Source organism: Petaurus breviceps, unplaced genomic scaffold (assembly GCF_028583685.1).
Source record: "Petaurus breviceps papuanus isolate PSGF00001 unplaced genomic scaffold, PetGlider_PUasm1.0 131, whole genome shotgun sequence".
In the NCBI taxonomy this organism is placed as follows: Eukaryota; Metazoa; Chordata; class Mammalia; order Diprotodontia; family Petauridae; genus Petaurus; species Petaurus breviceps.
Genome location: NW_027185674.1, coordinates 1654932 through 1671669, shown reverse-complemented (window position 1 = coordinate 1671669; position 16738 = coordinate 1654932). Strand labels below are relative to the sequence as shown.

The 16738-nt window shown below is 41.6% G+C and overlaps 1 protein-coding gene and 1 non-coding gene across 5 annotated transcripts in view; one reads left to right on the top strand and one right to left on the bottom strand.

The window, feature by feature from the left end:
• Positions 1-1550: 1550 nt before the first annotated feature.
• LOC138174583 (small Cajal body-specific RNA 18) lies at positions 1551-1633 on the top strand. Its single transcript, XR_011171775.1, has one exon. It is a non-coding gene; the product is annotated as a small Cajal body-specific RNA 18 (non-coding RNA).
• Positions 1634-7572: 5939 nt separating this feature from the next.
• MYO5B (myosin VB) overlaps positions 7573-16738 on the bottom strand; it is a 565409-nt gene continuing 556243 nt past the window's right edge. For all 4 annotated transcript variants that reach the window (XM_069104353.1, XM_069104327.1, XM_069104336.1 and 1 more), the window contains 3 exons: positions 13329-13503; positions 12661-12741; positions 7573-8484 (listed from right to left, as the gene is read on the bottom strand). In XM_069104353.1, the coding sequence (XP_068960454.1) occupies positions 8332-8484; positions 12661-12741; positions 13329-13503 (409 nt within the window). In that variant the 3' untranslated portion in view covers positions 7573-8331. The remainder of the gene's footprint in view (positions 8485-12660; positions 12742-13328; positions 13504-16738) is intronic.

Sequence of the window (16738 nt, the reverse complement as noted above, 5' to 3'; positions counted from 1 at the left end):
CTCTCTCTCTCTCTCTCTCTCTCTCTCTCTCTCTCTCTCTCTCTCTAACCTATGTCCTAGTCGCCTGGGGAGTTGAGATGGTTTAAGGGACTTGGCGAATGGGGGACTGAGGGGCTAAAGCGAGCATCTTTGCCAGCTGTCTAAGGCTGTCTCTGTCCACCCACCACTCCAGCGAAGATGCCCCAGTATGGACCTGTTAAGGCAGATGGGCAATTTGTAGCCTTAGATTGGAATGGTCAGGTGCACGAAAAAGATGCAATGATGTTCAGCATCCTGGAGTACATCAGTAGTCAGACTTAATTTCTAGTGCTCTCTTAGGGCATGTATGTACACATACATATACAATATACAAATATGCATACTGCATATGCTGATGTATATAGTCATTAGTTGATAAGGAGGAAAAATTAATGTGCCAAACGAGACCAGATCGTTAAAATAGTAATGGCCAACATTTATATAACGCTTCTTAGGTGACAGGCGCAGTGCTAAGCGCTTCACAACCACAACCCTGGGAAGGTAGCAGCTACTATCATGCCCATTCTACTGAGGAGAAAACGGAGGCAAACAGAGGCTGCGTCTTGCTCAGGGTCACACACGCAGCCCTGAAGGGTTCGGGGCTGGATTTGGGTCCGGCCCTGGTAAGTAATCCGGTCCGCATCCGCCGCTGCCAAGCCCAACGGGGCGTCCTTGCCAGGGTCGGCTCAGCCTCTGTGGCCCATACGCGTGCGGTGGGATCTAGGCTTGCTGGCCCCCAGCGCCGCACCGCAGCTTCCTCTCCTCTCTGACGGGAGGACTGGAGGCTGGCACGGCACTCTGCGGGCACCAGAAATTGCACTTGGCATCCGCCTCTCTGCTTGCCTGGACCTCTTCCGGACCAGGCCCCCCCCCCTCCCCGCCATTTTCCTGTGTCGTCTCCCCCAAACCCATCAGATTGTAAACTGCTTGAGAGCCGGGACTGTCCTTTTTATTGATTGTGTCCCTGGCACTCAGCACATGCCAGCGCCTGGCACACAGCATCCGCTTACTAAACGTGGATTGATTAAGTGGTTGGATTATGACCCTAGGCAAAAGCGAGGAAGGCCGAGACTGGCCCCCAAGGAGGGGAGGGGCGGGGCTGGCCGCCCAGAGGCGGGCTGCGATTGGCTGAGCAGTCCGTCTTTCTTCTCGGGGCGAGGGGCGAGGGGCGAGGGTGACGACTTCCGGGCGCCCGGGCATTTTGTCCCCAGGTTTGCCCGAGCGGCCCCCAAGGCAGAGAGGATTTTCTTAGAGTCTAGGAAGGGGCCGAAGCGCCTGAGCCGTGCCTGCTCAGCTCCCAAGTGAACCTACCATATTTTCCTTATATGATCGGGCGCCCGGGCGGGGGAAAGTTCGGTGCCGGGAGCCCGACGTGATTATGAAACGACCCAGGCAGGGGATGGGAGGCTGGGGGCTCGGGCCGGCGCGGAGGCTGGGGGCAGGGCCGGCGGGGGAGGGGCGCCCCCGGGGGCGGCGCCCGGGGGGGGGGGGGGGGGGGGGGGAGGGGAGCTAGAGGGGGCTGTACAGGACCCTGGTCGATGATGACGCGGCCACTGCGCAATCTGAGTTCGGAGAACCAGGTGATGGAAAGTGTGCTGAGAGCCGACTGAGACCGGGCAGCGCCTCCGCGGGGGCGGGTTTCTTCAGGTGGGGAATCAGGCCCACGGACGTCAAGCTCAAGGCCCGGAGCCAGGGTTCGAGCCCGGGCCTCGTGATCCCAAGGCCGGCCCTCCGAGCCGGGTGTAGCTCCTGTGTGGGGCTGCTGACCGTCCCTGGGCTTTCCACCGGACCAAGGCTGACGTAGGTAGAGGCCGCAACTGATGCGCCTCTGGCCTTGCCGGGCACTTGAAGCTCCGGGGACACAAATAACGGGTGACTGGTCACCGTCCCCTGGAGAAGACGGCACATCTCAAGGGCCGCAGTGGACAGATGGCCCGGGCAGGGCAGCAGTCTTCACACTTAACCTCGGCTTGCCTCGATTTCCTCCTAGGTAAAATGGGGCAGTAATAGCACCTACCTCCCAGGGTCGCGTTGGCAGAGTGCCTGGCACAGAGTAAGCACCATATGAGTCTCAGTGATGGGACCCCAGTCTGTGAAGTGGTAATTGGTCCTTTCCCACCCCTTCTCCCGGTCCCACCCGGGAGCCCTTCGTTCTTCCTTAATCTCTTCATTTAAATCTTCCGGGCCTGGCCCACACCCTCCTTTGTCCTTGCCTTTTGTCTCCCGGGACCTGGCCCCTATCTGACCTACAAGCTGCTCCTCCGGGTCAGCTCTGCCCTTTGTCTATGCACTGAGGCCCCTCCGGTCTGGTCCCCCTCTCACTCGCAGGCCCCCTACAGGACTCTTGCCCCTTCTCATGGAAGCGTAACAACAAACTTCTACCACTCTCCCTCCAATGAAGCCCGAGACCTTGGATTCTTTCCAGACGATATTGCAGGTTTTCTGGTCTTAAATAAGATCAGAATTCCTGCTGAACCTATTGGCATCCCCTCCCCCATCATTAGCATTATTATTTTGACCTGAAGGTCAAGATATCCTAGACTACTTGCAGTATGTCATAGTTTGGGATCAGGAAGAGACCTTGGATGTATCCAAACCAGCCTCTTCAGATAAAGACACAAGCTCTGAAAGGTTATGACTTCCCAAGAAATAAGCAGCAGAGATGGGAATATTCACTAACATTTATATAGCACTTAAGGTTTGCAAAGTGATTTAGCTTATTTTGATCCTCAACCCTGTAAAGCGGGTGCTAAGAAATGGAACCCTGGTGCTGATGAAGAGAGAAAACTACTGAAGAAATTTAGGGTGGGGTTTGTGAATTAAAGGAATCATCTTAATGGGGGATGGGGTCAGGTCGGGTTGTGTTGTGTGTGTGTGTCTCAGAGAATGAAGATTACACTGGTTTCTAAACCTATTAGGGTACAGGAGAGAAAACTGGACTATGTAAATATTTGGGTCAGCCTTCAAACTTAATTGGGCTATTTTTTGTTAGAACTCCAGCTTTCCTTTTAATTTCTCTGACTCTTGGTTTCTTACAAATTCTAGTGGTCTGAGGTTGACAGAGGCTTCAGAAATTTTAGTAGCAGGGAAGCTCTGAGAGAGATGGAGGTAGCACAAGAAATTCACTGGTAGATGTGTTTATGGTATAGGACTTGAACCTTTAAAGAGCATAGACCATATAATGTTACTTCTGCAATGGTTCTTATAGATTATCTAGCTCAGTTTTCTCCAGTTGTATATGAGGAAACTAAATTTCTGAAAGTTGAAGTAATATACCCAAACACGGTAGTGGCAACACTTTTCAAGATTACAGACCTGGATTCAGATCCTATCCTCTACATCCTGCCTGTATGACCGTGGACAAGTCACTTTGTCCTCTCTAGACCTCAGTTTCTACATCTGTAAGATGAGGGATTGATTAGACTAGATTCCTTTCATTAATAAATCTATGATCCCCCCAAGCTATATTTCTTTCTAAAAAGATCAAATTAGTTCACAGATCCACCACTAACTTCTGCACAGGATAGGGGAGAGAAAAGTTTGGAAGTATGTATCACTGACCAGGATGTTTGAGCATACAGATCTCCGTCTTCCACCCCGATACGATAAGTCCTCAGAAGATATGCAATTTTTTTTCTTCTCAGCCAAAATTTGGCTGCAAAGAGTTCTAGATTTCATTTAGATTTGAAGACCCACATTTATTCAAAAGTATTTATTTCCACAAATTTTTATCCACAGCTGAATATTACAGTGACTATTATAAGCATTTTCCTATAAACAGAGGTGTAGTTTACAGATTTGTTCAAAATGGAAAAATATTCTTTATCAGTAGTATTTCATCTATGATATCTGATTCACCCCCTGAATATCACTGAAACTCCTTCAGAGAGAGGCTGGCTGCTCCTTCTAAACATCATTCAGAGGCAAAAATGTTACATCCAGCTCTGGCCAGGTTTGACGTGCACTTTAAGAAAATGTTTATTTCAGATTTATTCCTAAATTTAAAAGTATTAGAGTTTCTATAATGTAGGAAAAAAAGTTTTTCATCCAGTGACTTTTAAAATTAAAAAACAAACAGTATCACCTTACTATTTTTAGTACTGTAAAACCTCTGTAAAACCAAACCTCTAGTCTATTTTTTTTCTCCTCCCCAACCCTTCCATGGTATCAGGGTGGCAGAGAAGTGAACCATGAGTGTTTGACTGTACATGCAACAACATCTGGCTTAGTCTTATAACACCTGGTGTGGAGAAAGGTTTCTGTGAAGCATGACTAGAGGATCCTACCCTGTGTTTCACATAGTAGCTGTTGAGTAGTACAGGCATTATGTAGTCATTCAATTATGATACCCTTGTTGCTGTAGTGTCAGGGAAATAAGGGAAAATTTGGTGTAACGTTTAATATTAAGGGAAAAGCAACTACAGATCACCTCCCCCCCTTTTTAAGAAGGAGTAATTCAGACAATTGATATGTGCTGATTGACCTGGTTGTGGCAGTTGGCTGTTTTTTTCCCTACCTTTTTCCAAGCTTCTAAGTGCTTTATAAATAACTTAAAAACTCATTAGAAACTCCAAAGGAACCATTATTGACATGCCCCAAGGATAGGGGGGAAAAAAGCCCTATGTATATTTGTGTATTGCAACAGCCTAGTCATTTCAAACAACAATGGCAGCTCTGATGGAATGCATATGCCAGGGGAAAAAAAAATGTCTTAAAAGTGTCAGGAAGGATTAGTTAAGGATGTGCTATGTACACACAACTAATTTAACATAATAGGATAGTTCTCATGTCATTCTTAAAAAGCCCATCAATCTAAAAGTGATGTTATCTATATTTTTTTCTTCTGGGATTTTAAAACAATTCAGAATGACTCATTGGATAAATTCTAAATCCACCACAGTGTTACTTAGGACATTAAAATTCTTCCCACAATAATTCATATGCCAGGAAAATAGCGATTGAGAAATCAGTTACCTTAATAATAACTGAAGGAACAGAGTGGGAAAGGCGCTCATCTGAGATATTAACAAATATAAATCTCAGCCTTGTATATATATTGCACTATATTCTTAAATCAAAATGCCATTCTTATTTCCATGGATTTGGGGATGTTTGTGTGAATAAAGCTGCATTAAATGTGCTTTTTAAATGCAGGGAGTAAAAATAGTTAACAAAAGATTTTGACATTAAATATATGAAAGAATCTCCTTCCAAGCACAAGCTAGGTGGTAAGTTAAATATTAGATCTAACATTAAACAGCCAATTTCTATATATTCCTATACTAATGTTCTATAAAAATCTTATGTTTTTCTTTTCTTTTTTAAAAATATAATACACATAAATTAAATTCTTTACAGCTTCAGCAAAACACCATTATCCCTTAGGGAAAAAATTAAGAATGAAATCTGTGATTAATTAGAATATCTATGCAGAAAAAAAAGCCTTCCATAGATTATTTCCATTTCATTCTAATGGCTAAGCATTAGATATTGTAAATCCTTAGTTGCTGCTGTGATTAACTAAGGACCCTTGAAAGATGGGTACCGTGTTTCCCCGATAATAAGACCTATCCCGAAAATAAGCCCTCCCCTTACTGTGTAAGATTCCTCTAAAATAAGCCCTCCCCCGAAAATAAGCCCTATTGAGATTGCTACTGTAGTGAAGGTGATCCCCTGCGCTACACGCTACATTACGGTACCCTCTGTATGCACTGTTCCCCCCCTCCCCCCGTGAAACGCACGCCGCGCTTCGAGCTGCATCCAATCAGAGCTGCAGCAGTGAGCGCGTCATCCTGTTCTTCCCCAGTGATTTGCTTATTGAATAAAGGTACATTTTTTTGTTCACATTTACCTGTTTATTAAAATTGCTGTCAATGTTCATTAAAATAAGCCCTCCCCTGAAAATACCCTCTGGTGTTTTTCTGTCCAAAAAAATTAAATAAGACAGTGTCTTATCGGGGAAACACGGTACCTAAACAGTTTGAGGAAGCTGATGGTATAAGATAGGTAAGGCCAGTTGGCAGTAGTTACCTTCATAGACACCTTTTTCTTTAGAAAACTAACATTTTTCCCTGTCTGGTGAGTGGACAGGAAGAGGCTTAAGGGAAGCATGGAAAACTTGTGGGATATCACTTGTACCTTTGAACTAACAAAGCCCAAAGGCACAGAAAGATAAGGTGGGGCCCTGGCTCAGGGGTTTTTTTTTTTTTGGGGGGGGGTCTCCACATCCCGCTAAATATGGAAACACGATCCATGCCTGACAGCATACACTCAGAAAACCAACGTTGCCATTAGGAGCTTGACTAAGTAAATGTGTTGAGTTTTTAGGGAAGTGTCCTGCACTGAATAAAAGGTTGGACTAGGTGATATCTAAGGTGTCTTCCAACTTTCAAAATCCCTGACAAGCTGCTTTCTCTTCTCTTGAAGGGTAAAGGTAGCCTTTGCATATAGGAATAATTTTAAACTAAAGTGCCACAAAGTCATTACAAGATACTTTTACAGTTATTAAGGAGGTAGCCACAGAAGTGACACTTTCACATTAACACTGAAAATGAAACTGGCAGGTGATGCTATGGATATTATCAGTGATAAATATCTATGAATGAATCAGAAACAGGTTTAATTCAGCAGAAATAGCCAAAACCAAGTTAAAGTGTTTGTTGTAGAAGCAGAGGTGGTCATGTTAAAGAAGGATTAGGTTTGATATGATTGTCATCATAACAAGGGTGGAGTGTTCTGCAGTTCTGAGACTATGCGGTGATGATACAGGTGGGGGCCAGGAAGAAGGAAGGAAATATTTGCTAGGGAGAGGTAATAAGGAAAGCAGTATGCATCTGTTTCCATGTCCTATGGGCTTTTTGTTGTAGGTTCCTGAAAGAAAGTGGAGTTAAGAATAATAGGGTCATGTAACTGGTAATTTGTGGAATAATTAACTTCCCTGTTAAGAATCAGGAAGAGGGACCACTTCTCTCTGGTTAGCAAACTATGATTTCCCGCACTGGCAACATCCTGCTTTGTACTATCACCATCTATTAACGGACTTTTTCTTTTCTTTTTTTTTTTTTAAGAAGGAAAATATATGATGAAGATAGTAAACAAGAGTACATAGTGTAAGAAGTCATGTAGAACTTTTAAAATAGATGCTTTCTTCTGAAAAAAAAAAGTCCACTTGTACTGTTAGAAAAAACTTTACAAAGTGACAAAATTTGGGTAAGCATTAAGTGCTGGGAATTCCATCCCCTTATTTTCTAAAAGGGAGATTTCATATGCCTTTAACACAGTAACCTTGAAAAAAATGTTTAATACAAACAGAAATGGATGAACAACATCAAATATTTTACTGGAATTTTAGTGGATTAAAAAAAAAACGTAGAAAGTTAAAGACCAAATCTATATTTGTTATTTTCATATATTTTCAACCACTCATACTTTTACTATTTATATTTTCTTTCATAAGTGACAGCAGTAATTAGAACTCCTTAACATGGGGGAATTAATGTACATAAAAATAATGTCTTGTCTGGATGCATTCACTGTGAACAAGTTTTGGACATGAGAATACCTCCTCTTATATAGTTACTTAATTTGCTAGTCATCACCTAAGGAGGGCATTGACATGTAGCAGCTTTAACTCTTCCTAAATACCAAGACCAAGAAGAAGTCTTTGGGCATAAAGGGGATTGTACCATTGTGACAATTTTGCTCCAAAAAAGCAAAGTGCAAAATACTACTAAGACCTGGGGAAAGAATTAGGAGGCACTGCCTCTGTAGTGGGAAAAATGGGCAAACTCATCCCGGTCACCAGACAACCCGCCACAAACCCACAACATCCTTTCCCCTGCTTCCTAAAATAGTGGAAAGGGGAATATGTATCAACCCCAAAATGATCAGTATCAGCATTTGTTAGAAGCTCCCTGAAGGCAGTTTAAACGTCCAGTTTTTAAGCATTAAATAAACACGGAATGAAGATGAAAAAGTTGGCCAATGTCTGCTTGACAAGATTGGTACACTGATTATGGCACTGGGGAAGTCACTGTTTAAACTGCTATGGTCTGTGCACTTATTTGGTCTGAAACCAAACTATTTTAAAAAACTGTATTTCAAGTATTCTTATTTTGAGTTGTAGAATACAAAAGAAAAATAATCACATTGAAGATATGTGCCTGATACTGGACAGTTCAGCACTTTGCACAGGTTCTTAGGCTCTGGCTTGGTCCACCTTTTACCACACTGAATTTTTCCTTCAATTTATGTCATCGTTTTCTTTTTGCTTGAACTCACTGGGACTGGAGCCAAGACAACAAACATTTGTCTTCACACTTTGTTGAGGAATTCCAGGTTGAGAGCCGCAGGGATGTGAATTGAGTCCATGGTCAGGGAGGATGGGTTAAATGGAAACAAGACAGGGAACATGTGCTTGAAGTCTAAGAGCAGTTGCTGAGGGTCATTTCGATCTTGTAGTTGTGCCTGAGGAGAAGGAAACCATTAAGAATTCTGACTCTGCCTTTATTTCAAATGATGTGCTGCTATACCTTTAAAATGATTAGGTTCATGTATAACTTTTCACATGTCCTGAGAGAAGTCTGGAAGATAAACTGGACATCAAGTGGTCAGGGACCACCTCTGTTTTAGAATCAAAGGAGATATAGATGGAAAGAATCTTAAGAATCATCTACTCCAATCTCCTCATCCTACAGAAGATGAAACTGAGGCCTAGAGAAAGGGGAAATTACTTTCCGAATGTCCTAATCTCTTAATGCATATGAAAATAAAAAAAGTCTTGGTTTCTTTAAAGAACACACAAGAAATAGGATTAAATTATCTTGAGAGACATAAAGAAGGGATTCTTGAATGGATGTGATAAACTCTTTCCCTGCAGATATTTTAAAACAGAAGAAAAGAACCAATCTAGCCTTATTTGGGACTAGATGAACTTAAGATACCTTTGATTTGAGGATTCTTTCGAGTACAAATAAAAGGCACTGCTATTTGTATTCCCATATACCAGGATCAACTTGGAAAGACAGGGCCAGCATTTAAACTATTTTTAAAGAGTGTAACACTATATCCTCCAAAGATATTCAATTGGATCATATTTTCTTTTTTTAAAGGCTTGGGGCTATGACTTCATCTGTGCGTCGTAACTCTTTTTACCAGGAGAGACTGCCATCTCTTTTGCCATAGAGAGCTGCCATAGGAACTGAGAGGTGAAGGAACTTGGCCTCTGCCACACAGCTTGAAAGTGTCAGGAGTAGAATTTAAATCTACATCTCTCCTGATGCTCAGTCCACACTCTCCAATAAAGAGGTAAACTACTACTATTAGTTTTATTAGTACTAGTACTATAACAACTACCAGTTCTATTATTAATACTACTCATTTTATTATTACTACTACTAGTAATAATACAACAACTATTACTTCTATTACAACTACTACTGGTTCTATTACTAGTATTACTACTACCACGAGTACTACTAGTACTAGTATTACTATTAGTTCTATTACTACTACTTTTATTACTATTACTACCAGTACAGTTACTACTACTATTACTAATAAAAGATACTGAACAATTTGCTTCATGTCAATATGACAAAAAGATATCTTTGGAATGAATCTTGGCACATAAGAGGAATAGAAGTTATAATACCCCTACAGGAAGCATTATATGCATGTATGTACAATCCCCCTAAAAAGTACATTAAGGGAACACTGTAAGTTATTTTTATAACTTGGCAATAGTCAGTTATTTATGTGAATATTCAAGTACAAATAAAATTTTAAAAAATAGCCCTGCTATTTGGATTCCTACATACTTCAAAATGAACTTGAAAAGACAGGGGTGGCATTTAAACTGCTCTCGATGAGTAAAACACTATATCCAAAGATATCCAGTAGGATCAGTCTAGGATTTTGCAGCTTAAAAAAGGTATATGGACAACTTGTAGAATGAATGGATTGGAATATCACTGTGTCATTTAAAAACCGGGAAGACTTCTTTGAACTATGTCAATGTAAGAGGGGCAGAACTAGAGGGACAATTCATGCAGCTGTATACGTATTCAATAATGACACAATAAAGACAGCCAGCTGTGAAAGACTTTAAGAACTCTGATCAATGCAGTGATGAACCATGACTCCAGAGGACTAAGAAGAAACACACTACTTATCTCGGGCCAGATAAGGGATGGTCTCAAGGTGAAGAATGAGACATTTTTGGATGTGGCTAATGTGAGAATTCGTTTGTTTGACCATACTATTTGTTACAAGGATTTTGTTGTTTGTTGATTTTCTTTTTTTTGGGGGGGGGAGAGAAAATTAATGCTTTTTAATTGGAAAAAAAGTTTAAAAAGAGGACTTGGGCAAGACTAAAACAACTAGAAGGTGGTTTTAAGAATGGGGTGGATGATGGGGTAAATGGGACAACACTTTAAGAATTAGTTTTATAGATATTTCTTTTTGTATACATTTTAAAAAATTGTGCTGTGCTAATTATTTAAAGTACATAGCTATTATTTAACAGGAACTTTGAGGGGAATAATTTTGTAAAACAAATAATCACCTGAAAGTTAAAATTCAGATTTCTGAATCATTTTACAGCAAGGCCTACTTAAAATTATTTTATGGTGAAAGTAGAGTAAAAATGTATAGTAACCACCTGGGCTCCATTTCATTAAGGAGAAAGTGGCCCATCAACTGAGGCAGCCTTGACAGGTGCTGTGGATGAACGAGAATGACACAGAATCTGCCTCTGGAGATCTACAGGAAGGGTCATCATCCTCTTACACAAGGCATGGCAAGGGGAAGGCCACTGCTGATTGTTCATGGTGTTGTCAATCACCTCTGTAGAATGGACCCTCAAAAGATGAGAGTGCTGCAGGCCTCTCTTCATCAGCACACCATGGGCAGCATTATTGGTGACTGCTATCCTGACTGGCTCCTTTGGATCAGAAAACCTGCCTTCTACTCTTTTCCTATCAGTGAGAATCTGCCAGTTTTCCACTGATGACTGATTTAATCCACTGATTTAATTAGGTTCTGGCTCATTTCTGGTGCTTTAAATTAAACTGAACTTTTCCTTTGACTCATCACCTTTTGGGAAATCACTTTCTAAACAATTCCAAAGGCAGTTTATACTGTCACTGTGGCAACTAGGTAGCATAGTGGATAACACACTGGGCTTGTAGTCAAGAACTGAGTTCAAATCTAATGGCAGACACTAACTCCTGGGCAAGTCACTTAACCTCTGTCTGCCTTAGTTTTCTTATTAGTAAAATTGGGATAATAATAGCAGCTACCACATACAGTTGCTGTGAAGAAAAACTGAGGCAATATCTGTAAAGAACTTTGCAAATCATCAAGAGCTATATACATACTATCTATTGTCACCATCACCAGCATCATCACCATCACCATCAGCTTCCCTTCAAATGGGAGGATCTATAATAATCCAAATTGCTAAGGAGACTTGTAACATGTTGTGAATAAATACCCAAGAACAATTTGATGAAACTGGCTTTTTGTAAATAAAATAAAAAATGAATCATTTTCTCTGAAGTCAGGATATTTCCTTTTTTCTGACTTGAATATATTGTGAGGTTGCTGTTTTTATTCCCACTATCTTCACAAACCTAGACTACTCACCCCTTCTCTCCAATCCTTTAATAATACCTACAGGAGTTGCAGGACAGTTTTATTTTCTTACATGTACATTTGAGGAAGCCATGTTTGTATTCAATATGCTTCCACTAAGTTGAGAAGTTGTTAATGATTTCTGAAAATCATTAAATCAGTTCAACTTTTTGAACTTCAGTTTTTTCATTTGTGAAGTTGGGATAATAATAGCTCTATGCCTCTCAGGGTCTTTGTGAGGCTCAAATGTGATTACTTATGTGAAATGCTTTGTAAGCTTAGAAATATGAGTTATTTATAATCTCTTCTGAGCCTCACAACAAGCCTAGAAGGCAATCCATATTTTACAAATGGGAAAATTGAGAGTCAAAGGAGTTAAGTGACTTGCCCATGGTCACACAACGAATAAACATCACCAGAGAAGACTCAAACTCTAGTCTTTCTTGACTCTAAATTGAATGTTCTTTAAATATACCATGATGCCTGTGACATCACACACAAATGAGGTATTCATCCCCCAGAATTATCTGTCAGATTCTTAAGCTATTTTTTTAATAAAATAGATATTTGTGCATGTATATCTTTACAAATATATGAGTTTATGTATGTGAACTTAAAAATTTTCCCATTTTCTTATTTTTCCCTTTGTAATCTGATATTGTTAGCTTTGGTTATGTAACTTCCTTCCATCCCAGTAATAAATGAAGAGGTTGGTTGATTGTATACCTCTAAAACCTGAGAGAAATAGACGGTTCAGGTGAATATTACCCATCCACATTATGCTACTTTATTCATGGAAGATGTGGTTCATTTTTCTACTCAAGAAAATGGATAGAAAGGCAGTTCTTTCAGAGGCAATAGCACCCACAGCATGTGTCATCTAGCATCTTCTGCCTTTAAGACCATGTTTCTTAGCACAGACATGTAAAGTTATGTTATACTTTCATTGCTAGTTACTAGTTCTGGAAATGACCTTTTTATAAAGCTGATAAATATTCTCAAACTCACCTGAATTGTTCGTATGAAGGCTACTGTCACTCGTTCCTCAAATTCATTCAGGGGAGTGTAAAGATTGAGGATTTTGACAATCTGTTGCAATCAAGAGAAATATTGGTCACAAAGAAGGTAACCTTATCTGAACCTGTAGAAAACTTCAAAGAATGAACTTCAGTACACAATGCAAATCAAATCTAGAATCCAGACCCAAATTAGGAATAGACAACAGAGTCTGGGCTGAACCTGACACATCCATAAAATTCTTATACAAAATGCAACCCTCTACCAACTCTCCCAAGTTCCATTTCATTAAGCAAATGGATGTTATTGGGGGCAAATGTCACTTTTTTTGCCAAGTCAGAATTTGTTTTCAAAAGCATTTATATTTTTGACTTAAAGCTTGTAAGCATAGCTATTTGGAGTCCTCTCTCAATCTCACCTTTAAAAATTAGAAAAATTCTTTACTTCCTGATCTAGAATGTACTTGCATCATAGTCTTGAGTCACCTGCTTTGTAACAGCTCTAACTCCTCCAACCCTGGGGCTTTGCAGTTACTGAGTTTTAAAGGCAAGTACTGCAACCTTTTGTACAGAGTTGCTAGCACCCCAACTTTCATCCAAACTGAGGCACGCTGGATGATGGCTCTGCCAGCCTAGAAGCAGCCTATGACAATCCCACACCTGCTGGGTACTGAGGGAGGTGCATAAGGTGCAAATGGCCTCTGCATCCTCAGGAGTTTTCTTTTTTAACTGCAGGAGCTGTGCTGCATGGATCAAGGGTTCCATCGTCTCTGCTGCTCCACTCTGGTGGAGATTCTTCCCACGAAGCCACTCCTCAAGCTCGCTTATATTATACCTAGATGCATAAGTCAAAAATAAACAATGGAGGTGATACAGTATATAGAAGACAGGGCTTGAAGTCAGGAAGAACTGAGTTCAAATCCATCTCTAGACACTAACTACGTGATCCTGAGCAAGTCAATTTAACCATTTTTTCCCCCTTAGTTTCCTCAACTGTAAAAGGGCATAATAATAGCATCTACCTCCCAGGGGTGTTGTGAGGATTAAATGACATGATATTTGTAAAGAACTTAGTATAGTGCCTGGCAAATAATAGGTGCTAAATAATGCTTCCTCCCTCCCTCCCCCTTCCTTCCTTCCTTCCTGTCCTAACTTTACTTTCCTCCCTCCCTCCCAATGTCTCAGTGTTGTCCTTCCCTTTGTCACAAAAACTTCATTACTTTATTTTGTCAATTGTCTAAGATATAAATTGGATTTTGGTCAGCAAAGACTCCAGTGCTGAGGTGTCCAAGATGTCCAGTTCTCTGTTGCTCACTAATGCCATATTGTTGACGGCATATGTGCACAAACATGGTGATGCTATCTTTAATGTTATTTTGCCTGATGCGCTATTTTCACAAAACCAATTAATAAACTAAATTGGAGTTCTCTGCCTTTGGCTTGGGAGAGGGAAACCTTAATCATCTCAGCTTCCTACAACAGAAAGGGCACTGGATGTGGAGTCTGAGTGATGGGGTGCTTGGGATCTATGTTTGTAAAATCTATTTGTAATACCAATTTATAACATCAGGAATGATGGGGGTGCTTGGGATCTACATTTGTAACATCAGTCTGTAAAACTTTGTAACATCAGTTTGTAAGACCAGTTTGTAATATCACACTCCATTCCCCCCCAAGTCTCAGAGCATTAACTCCATTAACTCTGCCCCTGCCCCTTCTCGCCCGGCCCCCGGAGGTTCAGAAGCATGAAGGAGGCGCTGGCCAGACAGTCCTGCTAGGCCAAGATGCCGGTGGCCAGGAGCTGGGTGTGTCGGAAGACGTATGTGACGCCTCGGTGGCCATTCGAGAAGTCATGCTTGGACCAGGAGCTAAAGCTGATAGGTGAGTATGGGCTGCAACACGCGGGAGGTATGTCAGGTCAAGTTCACACTGGCCAAGATCCGCTAGGCGGGGAGGGAGCTGCTCATGCTGGACGAGAAGGACCCGCCGGGGCTGTTCGAAGGTAACACCCTGCTGGAGCGCCTGGTGTGCATCGGCTGCTGGACCAGGGCAAGATGAAGCTGGACTATATCCTGGGCCTGGAGATTGAGGACTTCCTGGACCGGGCCTGCAGACGCAGGTCTTCAAGCTGGGCCTGGCCAAGTCCATCCACCGCGGGCGTGCTCACCCGCCACAGGCACATCAGGGTCCGAAAGCAGGTGGTGAACATCCCCTCCTTCGTCCTGCGCCTCGATTCCCAGAAGCACATCGACTTCTCCCTGTTCTCGCTCTATGGCAGTGGCCAGGCTGGCAGGGTCAAGAGGAAGAATGCCAAGAAAGGCGGGCGCGGGGGGCTCCCTAGAGGTGTGGCTTGAATGTCATTAAGTTGGCTAGTGGTCAAGGGCTGATGGAGAAGTGCCCAGTCTGCTACACATCAGTGTTATGTTTGACAAGATTAATGTCTGGGAACCAGCGCTAACCAAGACTCAGTGGATAATAGGCTAAGGAGTTAACCCAGAGATAGGGTCCTGAAGGATTCCTGGGTGCAGCGGGACACTATACAAGGGGAGATAATAGCTGCATGAGCTGGAATGTTTATAGATACTTTTGTGAAGCATAGGTATAGCTTGTTAGTGTTCCAAGGCTGAGATAAACAATTCATGAGTTGTTTCTGGGCAGAGTTAATGCTTTGAAGCTCGGGGCGAGTGGGGGGGTGGGGGTGGGGGGAGGGGGCAGAGTTTTAATGCTCTGAGACTAGGGGGGGAAATGGAGAGTGATTTTACAAACTGGTTTTACAAATTGATGTTACAAAGTTTTATAGACCGATGTTACAAATATAGATCCCAAGCACCCCATCATTCCTGATGTTACAGATTGGTATTACAAATTGAGTTTACAAATACATTTTACAAACAGATCCCAAGCACCCCACCATGAGTACTAGATTTAAACTTTGGCTCTGCCACTTAGTATTATGTGAATTTTAGCATGAGTCACTTCTTGTCTCAGTTTCCTCTTCTGTAAAATGAATGGGCTGGACTTGATGACCTTTAAGCTCCCTTCCAGCTCTGAGTCCATTGACATCTCTATGAACTTGAAAGTCATATGCTAGTTATTAGAGAAAGGGGTATCATTCTCAGAACATCTGAAACCAAAAGAAAGGGCATGAAATACAACCCAAAGAATGATTGTTTACATAAAAATGATTGCTTGGCTTGCTTTAAGTAGCAGGTACCTATGTGCCCTTCAGTGTTTGTTCACAGATAAAAGATTATTTGACAGATGGGGATGGGAGCGAAGAACAAGCCTGATTATTGGGAACCACTGCCGATTGAAAACCAGGAAGAGAAAGTATCTTTCTAGCTCCAGTTTATGTGCTATCTTCCCCCATCTGTTCCCCCATTAACCATTAAGTTCCTTGAAGTCTATCTATCTTACTTCTGTTTTTATCCTTAACACTTTGCACTGTGTCTGGCACACAGTAAGCAATAATAGTAATAAAGTAAAAAAAAATGATATATAAATATATGTAAATAAGCATGATTAAAAAAGAAATCCTATATTTATTGAATCTACCACCCATCTATAAGTATATAAAAAAAGTAATTCGATTTATGCAAGTTGGCCTGATTTTGTGAAATTAAACTGATGCACATTTTTAGGAACACATCTCATTTACAATGATGCACGCTTCTGAACTGGCCATTCTAGAACTGAAATCATTAACAGATCAGTACATGTGTAAGGGAAGCAAGGTATTTTCTCATTTGAAGCCTCTAAATCATTAATTAATTTTGACATAATTGTTGTTAGCCTGCATTTTTTCTCATCTGACTTTTTTCATTCTGCATTACTTCCCTTCTACCACACCTATTTCTTTCTTTTTTTTTTTTTTTTTTAGCAATTGGGGTTAAGTAACTTGCTCAAGGTTACACGGCCAGGTGTTTCTGGGTGGGTGCTAAGTGTCTGAGCCTGGATTTGATCCCCAGGTCATCCTGACACTGGGGCCAGTGCTCTTACTCGATGTGCTACCTGGCCACCCCCACACCTATTTCTATGTCTTTAAATTCTTCACATCTGTCTTTTTTTTT